Source organism: Citrus clementina, unplaced genomic scaffold (assembly GCF_000493195.1).
Source record: "Citrus clementina cultivar Clemenules unplaced genomic scaffold, Citrus_clementina_v1.0 scaffold_4, whole genome shotgun sequence".
In the NCBI taxonomy this organism is placed as follows: Eukaryota; Viridiplantae; Streptophyta; class Magnoliopsida; order Sapindales; family Rutaceae; genus Citrus; species Citrus x clementina.
The window spans coordinates 3,287,509-3,301,203 of record NW_006262274.1 but is presented as its reverse complement, the minus strand read 5'-3'; the positions used below and the strand labels follow the sequence as shown (position 1 = coordinate 3,301,203).

At 35.0% G+C, this 13,695-nt stretch overlaps 3 protein-coding genes across 4 annotated transcripts; 1 reads left to right on the top strand and 2 right to left on the bottom strand.

Moving 5' to 3' along the window:
* Positions 1-2,422: 2,422 nt before the first annotated feature.
* Positions 2,423-4,285, bottom strand: LOC18043489 (3-ketoacyl-CoA synthase 19). Its single transcript, XM_006436073.2, has one exon. It carries the CDS (start codon positions 3,990-3,992, stop codon positions 2,610-2,612), a length of 1,383 nt encoding a protein of 460 aa, XP_006436136.1. The 5' UTR covers positions 3,993-4,285; the 3' UTR covers positions 2,423-2,609.
* A 2,830-nt stretch (positions 4,286-7,115) lies between these two features.
* Positions 7,116-10,923, top strand: LOC18043964 (probable pectate lyase 4). 2 transcript variants are annotated; one of them, XM_006436072.2, is made up of 5 exons: positions 7,116-8,120; positions 8,541-8,892; positions 8,985-9,195; positions 9,319-9,387; positions 10,513-10,923. In XM_006436072.2, the coding sequence occupies exons 1-5, from the start codon at positions 7,994-7,996 to the stop codon at positions 10,747-10,749; spliced, it is 996 nt and encodes a 331-aa protein (XP_006436135.1). In that variant the 5' UTR covers positions 7,116-7,993; the 3' UTR covers positions 10,750-10,923. The 2 variants fall into 2 exon arrangements, with proteins under 2 accessions (XP_006436135.1, XP_024041568.1); XM_024185800.1 differs by lacking the exon at positions 10,513-10,923 and adding an exon at positions 10,469-10,487 and having other exon boundaries at positions 7,118-8,120.
* A 194-nt stretch (positions 10,924-11,117) lies between these two features.
* On the bottom strand, positions 11,118-13,240 carry LOC18043963 (exocyst complex component EXO70H1). The gene has a single exon (XM_024185799.1). It carries the CDS (start codon positions 13,110-13,112, stop codon positions 11,199-11,201), a length of 1,914 nt encoding a protein of 637 aa, XP_024041567.1. The 5' UTR covers positions 13,113-13,240; the 3' UTR covers positions 11,118-11,198.
* Between the last annotated feature and the right edge of the window lie 455 nt (positions 13,241-13,695).

Genomic DNA, 13,695 nt, shown 5'->3' with positions numbered 1-13,695 from the left:
AATTTTATTAATATGATTGGTGGTTAATAAATTAAAAAAAAATAATAAAATCCTAATAATCCATTAACACTAAAATACACGTAGCACGAGATCTATAAAAGATCAAGAGTGCTCAGATCATGAGATGATCTTTATCCTTATATTATACTCAGGTCTCACTCAACTTCACATGCATGCACTGAAGTCAAAGGGTTAGTTTTCTTACCGATAAATTGGAATGGAACTAAAATTGAAATAACTTTATGTTACTTTTCAAGATCAATACATATGAGATTCCACGTTAGATTAGCTAATGATAGTTGGACTCATGGTGATTAATGTTGAAAAATATTTAAAATAAAAATTTATGTTTCCCTGTTTTCAATATCCCTCTAATATTTTTTAATTTCAAAGAAAGAGACAAATCATTAATGTTTTTGTTTCTCTCTCTCACTTCATTATCTCATGCATATTCTTTTGTTCTCTCTCCAATCTTATCTCCATCTAGCGGCTGCTATCTTTAAGAACTTGTGGAGAAGAAGATTTTCAGTGATGAAATTATTTTACGTGGATTAGATATAGATTTACTCTTAAAATATTGAGACAATACTTTTATTTTATTAATGGCTGCTGTTCTGTTCTGCTATAATTAAAATTCTGCAACTATTGATTCTCTCATCACCATATCTTTGCGATTGTTTTAACAATATATTTGGCAAGATTAAGGCATAATTTTTGCTTACTCTTTATTTTGTAAAAACATCAGTAAAGCCACGCTGTAACTAGCTATTCTTGCTAATTAAAACATATGACGAATGCCTTTTCCATGGAAATGTTCACTACACCTCAAACAGGTTTTATTTTATTTTATTTTTCAAGAAAATATTTATCACTTTTTATTGGGGGCAAGAAATTCTAACTCTCTTCGATTTTTCATTTTTATAAAAGAATAACGTTATCAGTGGGTTTAATGGAAATTGAGAGGCCATAGAGCTTGCTATTTGATCCTGTGATAATGTTACGTCATTGTAAGATAAACAACTTTAAAAATATATAGTAAGAAAATCCAAATGAACTAGTAAAAAAAGATAGAATATTGTTCATTAAAATTCATTAATAATATGAATAATAATAAGTTTAATAAATTTAGAATAAATCCAACACAACCTTTCCGGCAAAGAGAAGGGAGCTGCAGTGTCCATTGAAGGAGTAGCAGACATTGCAAAATCAACTTCTTCATCGTCGAGCATAAAGAAATCTGCTGCTGCTTCAGTGGTAGTGACATCTTCATCATAAAAATTCTTTTTCTTCTCCACAAGGTTTAAAAGATGGTAGCCACTAGAATGGAGATGAAGATTGGAGAGAGAACAAAAGAATATGCATGATAAATATGAAGTGAGAGAGAGAGAGAGAAATATCAACATTAATGATTTGTCTCTTTTTTTGAAATTCAAAAATATAAGAAGAATATTGAAAAGAGGGAAACATAAATTTTTATTTTAAGCAATTTTCAACGTTAATCATCATGTGTCCAACTATCATTAGCTAGTAATTTCACATTGATTATGAGGATAAAACTGTGGTGCAACTGTGGTACCATGCCACAGTTGCACCTAACCGTTGAATTTCCACTTATTCAAGTGAATCCCACTTATTTGAGTGGATCCAACGGATGGTCCAACTGTAGTACGGTACCATAATTACACTGTAGCCTGACCTTGATTATGATGTGAAATTTCAGATATATTGCACCAATTTAAAGATGTGTTATATCTTTTGTTGAAGTTTACACTAAATTTCCTCTCATATAAGTTTGGTCATTGATGATAGTGTGTGGTTAAAGATTTTTTTTTTGTTCCGTAAAAAAAAGAAAAAGAAAAAATTGAATGAGGCGACCGAGGTGATTAATCAGAAGTAGCCAGCCTGGAGAGTCAATGAATAAATAAATAATACGCCAGAATCTTTAATTGATTAGATGTCCATATTTGGTGGAACTTTGAATTTGAACAGAGTACTGCTCCATGATTTCAATATTTCAGATTTAGCAACCTTGAACTGTAAAGCATGAAAAAATGATCAAATAATTAATTTTGGGTTGATCACCAGCAGAGACAGTGCTCTCACAAGCAGAAACATGGTTAGTACGAATGCGGAAGCAAATAAGGCAAGTAGGTAATGGCAACTAGCTGGAAAATAGATAAACATAATTTTGAAATTATTTGTGTTAAATTTTTTACACAAATTTTAAGTCATTAATTTCAAACAATTCAATGATGGATGGATAATCATTATTAAATGTTACTTGACTTTCAATATTTACTATTGAATTGCTTGAAATCTATGATGTGTTTATTTGAACTGGGCACTATAATTCAAATTCAATATATAATTCATTGATAAATCTAATAATAGTTACAAATACATGAGATCTCCCATGCATTAATAACTTTACATTGAGGTACTACAACTTTATTGTAGCAGTAAATGCAGGAATCAGAGTACGTACGATTCGATAAAATACATTTGCAGCATCTCTTACTTAAACTTAACATCAAAACAGAACAGAAGAAGCAGATACAGAACTTGAAGCTTCTTTAAAAAACTTTTAACCTTTTTTTTTTTTTTTTGAATTAAAGCCTAACGAAGCTCAAATACTCATCATTGAGCCAGCTATACCTCTCCTGGAAAGGATTTGCAAGCGATTTCGGAGGGTACCGGTCAATGCAATCTTTCCAAACATTAGGATCCTCCAGGTCTTTCATAACTTCCCAGACACAGTTGTTGCATTTAAAACCAGCTCCAAGGCTAATCATCAGGATTCTGTCACCTTTTTTAAGTCTCTTTTTAGCTTCCATGTAGCCTAAAACATACCACAGGCCACCGGCTGATGTGTTTCCGAATCGATGAAGCGCCATTCTTGCTGGCTCAAGATCGTATTCATCCAATTCCAAGCCCTTTCCAGTCCCATCAATCACAGCTCTTCCTCCAGGATGTAAGCAGAAATGCTCAATTCCAGCTTTCAGGTTCAACCCTGCTCCGAGTACTGCTTCAGGTTTAGTACTAGAAGTGCTTTTTCTGATTCTGTTTTCATAATAGGATTGGATTACATACCGAAATTGCTCTCTGAGAGGCAATATTTTCGGAACAAGAACCTGGAGATTCATTGTGAAAGCCAGAGCTGCAGCTTTTGTTAGCTGTTTCGTGAGGCGAAAGCCGGGGTGCCCTTGTTGATCTTCAACTTGCATACAGCATTCATAAGCTTCATCGTTTGAGCCAAAATGGGTTCTCACTAAACAGTTCAACTTCAAGATTGCTTTGTGCTTTAACGCTATGTTGTTCGTCAAAAGCATTGAGCACCCACCTGAGCGGAACAAAATATTCGAAAGCATCATAGATTTTTCTCTGCCGCAGTACCAGTTAGGTCCCATGGACTCTGTGCTCACAACAATTGCAAGCTTGTTTTTGTAGGTTCTGAAGAGCTGCTGCACAAGATCAACGGCTACCACGCTTGCACTGCAGCCCATTCCGGATAAATTGAAGGCCTTAATATCGTTCCTCAGGTTGTAGCGATTTATAATTCGAGATGTAAGAGAAGGAGCAGGAGAAAATAGCGACACATTCACGACAAGAACGTCAATTTCAGATGGAGAAATATCTGTTCTTGCAAAGAGCTTGTCAAGTGTGTCAAAAATGATTTCATCCATTTCTGAAAATGCCTCAGCTAAAGAAGGTGACTCTTCTCTGCCTTCAACGACGTTTCTTGGGCCGTAAGTTTCCTCTCCGATGCCTGAGCTGACCATGTTCTTTAACAGAAACCTGTATTCTTCAAGCCCCAGTTTCTTGTTTCTCCAAACAACTCTTGCACAGGATTCAGTGTCAAGCCTCCTGGTTTCATCACATGGCTTGTAGCACTCATAAGCAAGCATATAGCAGCATTGGCCTCTTTTCTGAAGAACCCACTTATACAAGTGAAAAATGATATAAAAAAGAGGTAACAAGTACAATAATGCCATGATAAAAGAAAAAAAAATAACTCAATTGACAAAGAGAGAAGGGAGGGAAAGAAAAAAAGAAAATCTCTAGACTTCCCTGTCTTTCTTTACGTAGGAAGTCGAATTTGAACTTTTTTATGAGACAAATTTTATGCAACATATAGTTTCTATTTATAATCAATAAACTCATATCTGCTTCAATTTACCCCTTAATAATTGAATTAGAAATCTTTAACATCATTATGCTGATGTGGTACACCAGTCGCTCAAAATATAGTTGGGAGATTAGTATCCATCATATATGAAAAGTGCAATTAATTTTTTTCACGTGAAATGTCGGTCGTCCGGCGAAGAATTTTCTTCCATACACACACAATCTCAAGGTATCAAGCTCTGGTTTTGTAGCTTTCAGTAGTGATTTTCTGTGTACATTTATGTACGTAGTAATGCATGGAGTCCTTTATCAACTACTGAACGCCTTGTTTAAAATTATAATGAAAATAGACCACATAAAGTCAATGTGAAGTATATGCATGTACTTTGGGGAGAAAAATTGTGTTTAAATTTTGGTGTATCTCTCCTGAAATAATAATATTCAAAATACTCTCAAATTATTATTGTAAATCTTAACTTACTTCTATTTTTATAAAGAAAATGAAAAAAATTGTTTATATCGTTTGGATAATCCGAAATTTTCTCTGAAAATAATCATTAAATGCAATACTTTAGGGTGAAAGTAAAAATATAAAGCGAATTGCAATAAATTGATAGGGAAAGTTTTTTTTTTTTTTAATTTTATATGAGACTATTGCTCAGATTACAATTTATATTACATGATAATATAACTGATATTTACAAATCAGACTATGACTGGGACCAACTTACATCAATACTAATAGAGCGCTGCTCAAATTTTAACCCTCTCAAATATTTGAAGAATGTCTACTCCTCACTATTAGAGAAGAGAACAGACTGCCTTCACTCAAATTTAATTAAAGAAAAAAATACCCCACAATACATTGTGGGGGTTCGAACTGCTGCCCTCTAATGGAGGGCAGCAGCCCTACCACTCGGCCAATTGATAGGGAAAGTTGAGAGTTGATATTAAGTTTCTTCTTCATTTTCTTTTTTATTTTTTCCTGAAAAATTAATCACAAGCAGTTCCGCTAAGGCTGTACAATATATGAAACTTTCTAGCTAGTAAAAGACGTTCCGCAGAGACTCAACCACCACAATAAATGGATCCGGACAGTGTTTCAAATGCATGTCAGTGTTATAAATCACATCACTCGACCTCTTCTGATAATAGACAAGTGCAAATTCGTGTTAATCTAAATTCAAGGTAACATAAATATGATATGATATGAACACGATATATTAACAAAAATTGCATGCAATTCATTATTCAACTCTTTTTCACACAGCGTTAGCGAATAAGACTTGCGCACCCAAAATTTGACCTTATCTTTTTTCAAGATTCAGACATTTTTTATGTAGCGGTTAAACGAATAAAATTACTGTATTTATATACTACTTACGTTAATTAAGAGATATTAAACCTCCATTATTCACGCCCACACCATTTGAAATTATAAAATAAATAAATAAATTTTTCTAATAAATATCGTGTACTAGATGACTAATTTAAATATTGTAATATTCTTGAAATTTTATGTTTTATTTCTGAAAAAAAATACTTTCTACTCTATACAAACTAATCCTAATTGTATAAAATCTTTAGGGATAATATATTTTCCTAGTTGCCCGGTATACTTATGAACACGACAGAATATGACACATGCAACATTTGTCACAGTAAACTCAAGTGACTTCGGGTACGTTTGGGATTGAGATTGGGCATGTGTAGATTAAAAGCTGCAGCATTAAAGTGTTTAGCAAACACTAGCTGCTATAACTTATAAGTTATGTTGATATGATTTTTCACTCGTATAATAAAAAATCTATTATATTTTTAATAATTTTATTAAAATTATTATTTAAAATTTAATATTCACTACATATTATTAACTTTTGTTTGATAGTTAAAATTTTTTTTCCACAGTCGTTGTAACTTAAAAGTTGTAGCACCTTAATCTCAAATGAGACCTTCATTCTTTTATTTGATTTTCCACTAATATTGAATAAAGCCCCTTTTTCTATGAATAAAGCCCCTTTTTCTATAAAAAAAAAATTAAAGCAAAACCTAAGGGAATGAAAGGCTGGAAGTAGAATACAAATACAAATATTTATTACGGAAAACGAAGTTTCTATAGGTCTTGTTCATATTTTATTTATGTTAATTGAAATTTATCTTATTTTCTTGGGAACTCAGGTCTAAGTTCCAATTTTTTGTCACTTTATTTGAGTAAGTATAACTTTATTATATAAAAATAAGTTGTGTTTGCCTGTTCTAATAAATTCACATTTATTTAAGTTAGGTGTAAAAGACAGTTATTTTTATTATCATTAATACAATTTTTCTCTTTAAGAAAATTAAGTTTTGTTTCTATCGCTTTCCTTCTCTACTCAATAGTTCTACCAAAACTAGTTCTGATCAACACAATGGCGATGAGGGAGCTTGATAGTCTAAAAATTAGCTTCGAAATTGAAAAAAAGTTACCACCCACATGTAACACAAGACTACTATAAAAAAAGTTACCTTCCCTCAAATTTGGAAAAGGGAGGTGAGACCAAATGAAGAGGTGGTTCTTGATATATCTAAATCTATAGAGTTCATCTATTCTACTAATATATATGTATACTCTTTATAGTAGTCTTGTGTTATAATGATCTAAAATGAATAAATCAAAAATTTTTGACTGGATGTATTATAAGATAGGTTATGGTTATGTTGGAACTAATTTACAGTAGAGTACGAATTTCAGCCACACACGCAAAGTGATAAGTGATAAAAAAACTCATTATAATTTTAATCTTATGGTTACGAAGGAGTGTTCTATCTTAAAACGATTCTAACATAGCCGAACCCTATAAGATATATGCAACTTGGGGCATTCCTGGAGAGGGGTTTGAATTGGGTTAGTGTAGTTAGATTTGAGTGTGTAATATGCAATTTCATGCTGATAAATATGTTAAAAAGAAAAAAGAAAAAAGAAAAAGAAAAAGAAAAAAAAAGAAAAATTTCTTATCAATATGTGTTGATACTGAAATCTGGTCGTCCTTTACTTTGCCCGGCCAAATTATCTCAACAACGTTTATACTGACAATGACTGAAATAGTGCACTCCCAACGCCTTCTCAATTACACGAACCCCAGAGACTCAAATCAACCACCCTCTTCCTTCGTGACCTACGCTCATAGAAACAAATCAGAGGTGCCGGTGATTTTTCCGGCGAAAATCATCCGATACTTAAGTCAGTATGCAGGGTTTTCGGGAAAAATATATAGTTTAGGCTTATGCAAACTAATAACCGTTGAATCAAAGAAAAACACCTTAGAGGCTTTTAATGAGGTTGAATTCTCATAACAATTTGTCAGAGTTTTCCCCCCTCCTTTTTTTGGTATCCCCTTCTCAATCTATTTTCCCAACTTTTATAGGCAATCACTCCGTATTCCTAGAACATTTCTCACGTCTGTCATACTCGGGGGATCAAGAGCCCTAACGAGTCTCAACAATCAAACGTGGGCGTCGTGTTCTCCCTATTGATTTGGGACATGGCGAATCGTGTCCCTCTTTTTAAATAACAAGTTTCTGGTCGATACGAGTTTTTGATCGGTCGTTACGTGCTTCATGGAGAAGACGTCACCAGAAATCTATTCACACCATTCAGCCGACCAGATTGGCCCCGGCTAGGAAATGGGGATATGCTCGACAGGCGCTTTTTTATTACCCAACTGTATATAAAAGATATTTGTTTACCCGTGATAAAGAATTATGACGTATAAAAGTTATGCTGACGTGTTCAGCCGGACCCGCGTTTTTCTCGCGAACCGAAACAAGAAGCAAGAGATTTCTCCTTTTTTACCCCGTAAAGCCTGGATAAAGCGGAGTAACAACAGAAATGGTGACGCTTCCGTACGCTCAAGTGGATTCTTGCCTGAGAGCATTGGCCGGCCAGGCCGAGGGTTTCGGTCGGTTCGCCATCGGTGGGCTTCACGGCCTGGTCTACTTCGTCACCAATTTATCCGGTTCTCTCTCTCTCTCTCGCACTCTTACACGTGTCATTCTCATCTCAGTGTGTCCATTTTGCAGATCTGTTATTCAGTCGCTTTTCCAATTTAGATTTTTCTGTAGTTCGGATTTGGATTGTTCATGTATTAATATTTTACTTTATTAAGTGATTATGATTTTCAATTATGCGTTTTAGAAATTTAGAGAAGCATTGGAATTTTTTTTTTTAATCAAATCCTTTTTTTAATTAATTTTTTTTATACTGTTGCTCAAAGTTTGTAAATGGGTTGATTTGGACTTTAGTATATTTGGAACTCCAATTTAAACATTTACTGCGTGAATACTTGAAAAGCAGTGTTTTTGATGTTTTGTATCAAGTGATTGTGTTAGAATATACGTGTTGGATTGTCTGTGACTGTGTATGTGCCTGTTTATAGATGATGGTCCGGGATCGCTTCGTGAGGGATGCCGGAGAAAAGAACCGTTATGGATTGTTTTTGAAGTTTCGGGTACTATTCATCTTTCATCTTACTTGAGTGTGTCGTCTTATAAGACGATTGATGGCCGCGGGCAGAGGATTAAACTCACGGGGAAGGGGTTAAGATTGAAGGAATGTGAACATGTTATTATATGCAATCTTGAGTTTGAAGGTGGTAGAGGACATGATGTTGATGGCATTCAAATTAAGCCGAATTCTAGGCACATATGGATAGATCGGTGCAGCCTTCGTGATTATGATGATGGACTTATTGACATTACCAGGCAAAGCACAGATATTACTGTTTCTAGGTTAGTCCCCGCTCATTGGCTAATGAGAGTTAATAGTGTGATTAATACTGGTTCCTGAATCCTGACCAGTTATTTTGACTTTGGCGTGCTAGATGTTACTTCACACAACATGACAAGACAATGCTTATTGGAGCAGACCCTTCTCATGTCGGAGATAGATGCATCCGAGTTACCATTCACCATTGTCTTTTTGATGGGACACGCCAAAGACATCCACGCCTTAGATTTGGGAAGGTTCACCTGTACAATAATTACACTAGGAACTGGGGCATTTATGCTGTTTGTGCAAGTGTGGAATCCCAGGTAAATAATCCACCCGGGTTTTTAAGAAAGCATATGCAATGTTATTAATCTAGAATGCTATTTTGCTCTTAGTTAATATCAAAATTATAATCTTAAATTTTTTGTCACTTCTTTGTTTACCAGATATACTCCCAATGCAATATATATGAAGCAGGACAAAAGAAAAGGACTTTTGAATATTATACAGAGAAGGTTAAATTCACATTCTTTTACCTTATTTGTTATGTTCTTTGTAAACATTTTAGGTCTCTGTGTGTGAACATATTGAGCACTAACTGAGGATAGTGATGCAGACAAATTGCAGATTTAGCATCTCAATTATTCTACCTGATGAACTCAACCAGTTTATTAAAGTTTCATATCTCACTTTGACTTTATGGTGAAGGATTAGCATATGTTTCTTCGTTATTAATGGCATAAGGAGTTGGGTAGCAAATTTGAGTCAAATGGTAACTAAGCATTTTGTTTCAAGTTCAAGCTTAAATTTCTACTAGCTGCTGTATTATGCAATAGCATTCCTAGAAGCAACAAGAAAGGAAGTTGTTTGATTGTATTAAACTGGTTTGATTGGCCAAACTATCCGACTGTTTTACTATCTTTTCTGATACTGACTAAACATAATCCATGAGATAAAAAATATGCAAATTTTAGTACAATTGAGGAGGTGTTATTACCAGCAGTCCAGTATACCATATGACTGTAGAAGTACCACTAAGTAGTGTCTCTGTAGGGATAGGTTTAATGAGTTTGTTTCTCAACTGAACATTTACCTCATTTTGCAATATATCTCTGTAGATGCAATCCATAAGTTCTTTATAGTATCAGCATGCAGATAATTGAAGCAGAACCTGTAATATTCCCTTTAAATCAGAAGTGCAATGGATAGTGATCAATGATGAATGTGTCCTTACACATCAAGAGCACCAGTTGTGTTAGCGTACTATCACATGGAAGGTGCCATCACTTGCAGGAGATCTTACTCTTGTTGCGGTACCTGAAATTTAACAATTTTGTCCGTTACTGTCTGCTTTCATCTTCTGTGAAAGCTTACAATAAACAGAGGGAAAAAAATTGTTATCTTAATGAAACATGAATCCTGTGCTTCATGTATACTTCATACGTGGGTAGTACTCCTATCGGAATAGACTAAGAACATATTGTATTATGGTCTTTTGTAATTCTTGTCTACATCTTTTATTAAATGTTCTTAAAAAACTCAAGACATTCCTGTTTATAGTTGTTGCTGAAAATAATTGTTTTACCCCACTGGAAGTGACTTGATTTGTTCGAACTGCTGCCTTTGGGATGTATTTGTAGGCAGCGGACAAGCTTGAGGCAAAGTCTGGCTTGATACGATCAGAAGGAGACATATTCCTGAAAGGAGCACAAGCACAATTATTGACAGGGGTAGGGGAAGAATGTGTATTCCATCCGAGTGAATACTATCCAACGTGGACTATGGAAGCACCCTCAGACTCTCTTAAACAAATTCTTCAAATCTGTACAGGCTGGCAATCGATTCCTAGACCAGCAGATGTGATGATAGCTAATTAGCTTTTCAATATCTTCATTGTGCCCACTGCATGCATGATGATATATATATGTCCTGCTTTGTTGCTTTTATTTTTCTCTCAGTAGAAGGGGAGAAAAAAAAAAAAGATATTGAACTTCCAAGGGTTATAATTGGCTGCCTCTTTTGGTTAAAATAATATCTTCCGTTGGCCACAACTCCAAATATGAAATTACTGGGTTGCTTTGGGAATTAGATTAAATTCTTTGTCATGTTCAGAATTTTTCTTTCTTCTCTCTGTTTCTGAGATTTTAAATGAGTCCTATTATAGTTTTCTTTAAAGTACCTAAGTCACACATAAAGTTTTGAGAAACTGGTTCCTTTGCCAAATACTTTTAACAACTTGAAAGAACTGAAAACGCTAGTATCAATTATAACATTCACTTATATTGGCCCGAGAGCTTACATTTTTGATATCATGTGCACCAACTGTTTACTTTTGATGGGGTATGCATCCTTTTGGGCTGCGTGGTGAAGATATTGAAGAAAAACTACCTAAAATGGAAGAACTATGAAACAGGTCTGACAATTGATTTTCTAAGTCATCAGGTCCAAATCTCACCAACAATTCCAAAAATTTTTCCCCACTTAGTATCACCCGATATTCATCATAGAATTCTCTATATGCTGGTGCAAGTTTCTTTGCTATTGAGGCTTTCAATTCATCTCTTAGTTTCCTATTTGGTACAATCCATGATGTTTGTTTCACATATGCTTCTTCAAAAGCTGCACTGAACCTCCGGAAACAGTCCTTTGCCACTTCAGGTGGTACAGGTGAAGAACTTCTCTCTGGCAAAGATGAGAAGACTTTGTTCCAAGCCATGGTTTCGTAGTTCAAAGCATATTGTTTGAGCTTCTTGGCATGCGTACAAAGCCAGTCATCACCAAGAAGGTGCTTCAGGACAGATGTTCGAACCTTCTCGATGATGAACTGAAGATTGTTGGCTAGGAAGAGATATGACAAAGCTACATCTTTGTATAGTGCTGCTTTTCTATCAAGCTTGCACAAAAGAACCAGTATGAGCCAAGCTAGGTGGAGTGAGACTGCTGATCCTCGACTGTTGTGGGAGGATGGACTCTCAAAATAAGATTCTGGAAATGATGAAGTGCATGGCGGGGGATGATCAGCCACAATGTCAGCAAGAATGTTACCATGTTCTCCCAGTGAAGTTATGTAACTCATGACTGATCGAGTTAACTGGTGAATCCCTCCACCAACAGCTTGTGTTTTTGAAGAATCCTTGTGAAGTGTTGATTCGAAGTCAGATATAATAGCTCGAACAGAGTCTCCGAGCTTGTGCATTGATGACAGAGCTTGCAATTTAACGGCTGAGGTTGCTTCAGAGTTGAATATCAATTCTATCTCTGGAAAGAGTACATTAAGCATATTGTGAAGTTCCATCAGCTGGAAAATTCTTTCTGCCGATTTCTTGCTCTTTGCAACTAGTTCAGGAAATTTGAATAGATTTAATGCTTCTTCTTGGGTTATATCACAGAAGCAAGCCTCTCTGATTTTGTCAGATGCTGAAAAGACATGATCACAGAAAAATTTTTCTCCGCTGAAGAGTGTTTTGACTGCAATCTTCACTGCAGTCAGCCAGTTTTTGATCATATGTTCTAATGCTTCCCAGTTCATTTTCTGAACATGAGAAGCCTTGAAATGCTCAATTCCCAGCTGATGCAGCCCTTCATCAACAATTGATTTCCTTGCCAGTTTATAAATCTTTATACACTCCTTGCCATAGCCACAACCAATCATAACGTCAGCAATTGCCTTTAAATCCGCCATTGCAAGCTGTGAAATTCTCCCCATCTCAGTCAATGTCTCACCAGTTCTTCTCAACTCATCATCATCTACTGATCCGTTCTCATCCTCATCGCCCACATAGCTTGATGACCCGTCTGAGGATCGCCCTAATGAAATTGAATCAGCGTCAAGTTCATCTCGATATCTTGACAATGTCTGATAAAACTCATGCTCAAGCCTTTTCATGGCAGTTTGCATGAGGTTTTGTGCAAGCACAAGCTTGTCAGAAGTTGAATGCTCAGAGACTGAATAATGCATGGCACAGCGCAAGTCCTTGACACATTTCAAGAACTCTTTGGCCTCTTTTCTGTTGTGGAGAAACAAAGAGGTGAGTTTGGTGATTGAGGGAGAGTTCATATCCCATTTTTTGATCATTGTCGCTGCATTTGCTATGTTCTCTTCCACCATTGCTTCAGAGAATGTGTGTGAGAATGCGGGAGAGGAAGGAGTTGATGGTGTACGGGGGCTTGAAAATGAAGACAAAGAAGAGAGCGTTTTATGAGATGAGAAGAAGTGAATTGACATTCCTTTCCCTGGCATGTTTTATTTGATTAATGAGACAAAGAGAATTGCAAAATGCAGAGTGCAACGCAGGTTAGTTGTTTCATGGTTTTGTTTTGCTTGTGCTTTGATGGGGGTTTTATAGAGAAAGCCACCGAGTTTTCAGTTAAAGAAGATGGGCTTTTTTTTTTTTGGTCTTCTTTTCTGGATAAATGTTATTTTCCATTTTTCCTGTATGAGAAAAAAAGAATAAGAAAAATCAAAGGTTTATATGGGTTGACAGACCAAAAATGTAAAAAATTACGTTTAAATGTGTTGCTGAACCAAGAAGAATCATTGACTGACCAAACTTTATCTGTGACTGCCCGTTTACAAGACATGTAAATTCCATAAGGATACAGAATTATGCTATGCAACCACTCAGGTCTTGTTTAAAATTGATATGCCGTAATTTTTAAGTTACAGTTGCTGTAAAAAAAAATTATAATTATGAAATAAAAATTAATAATATGTAATAATATAAATTATAAATTATAATTTTGATAAAATTATTAAAGATATAATACATTTTCTAGTATACAAGTGAAAAATCATATCAACATAATTTTTAAACTACAACAAT

Coding starts and splice junctions, on each gene's coding strand:
- LOC18043964 (XM_006436072.2), top strand. CDS start 7,994: ATGGTGACGCTTCCGTACGCTCAAGTGGATTCTTGCCTGAGAGCATTG. Junction 9,196..9,318: donor GTGCAAGTGTGGAATCCCAG/GTAAATAATCCA, acceptor TTTGTTTACCAG/ATATACTCCCAATGCAATAT. Junction 9,388..10,512: donor TTGAATATTATACAGAGAAG/GTTAAATTCACA, acceptor ATGTATTTGTAG/GCAGCGGACAAGCTTGAGGC.
- LOC18043489 (XM_006436073.2), bottom strand. CDS start 3,992: ATGGCATTATTGTACTTGTTACCTCTTTTTTATATCATTTTTCACTTG.
- LOC18043963 (XM_024185799.1), bottom strand. CDS start 13,112: ATGCCAGGGAAAGGAATGTCAATTCACTTCTTCTCATCTCATAAAACG.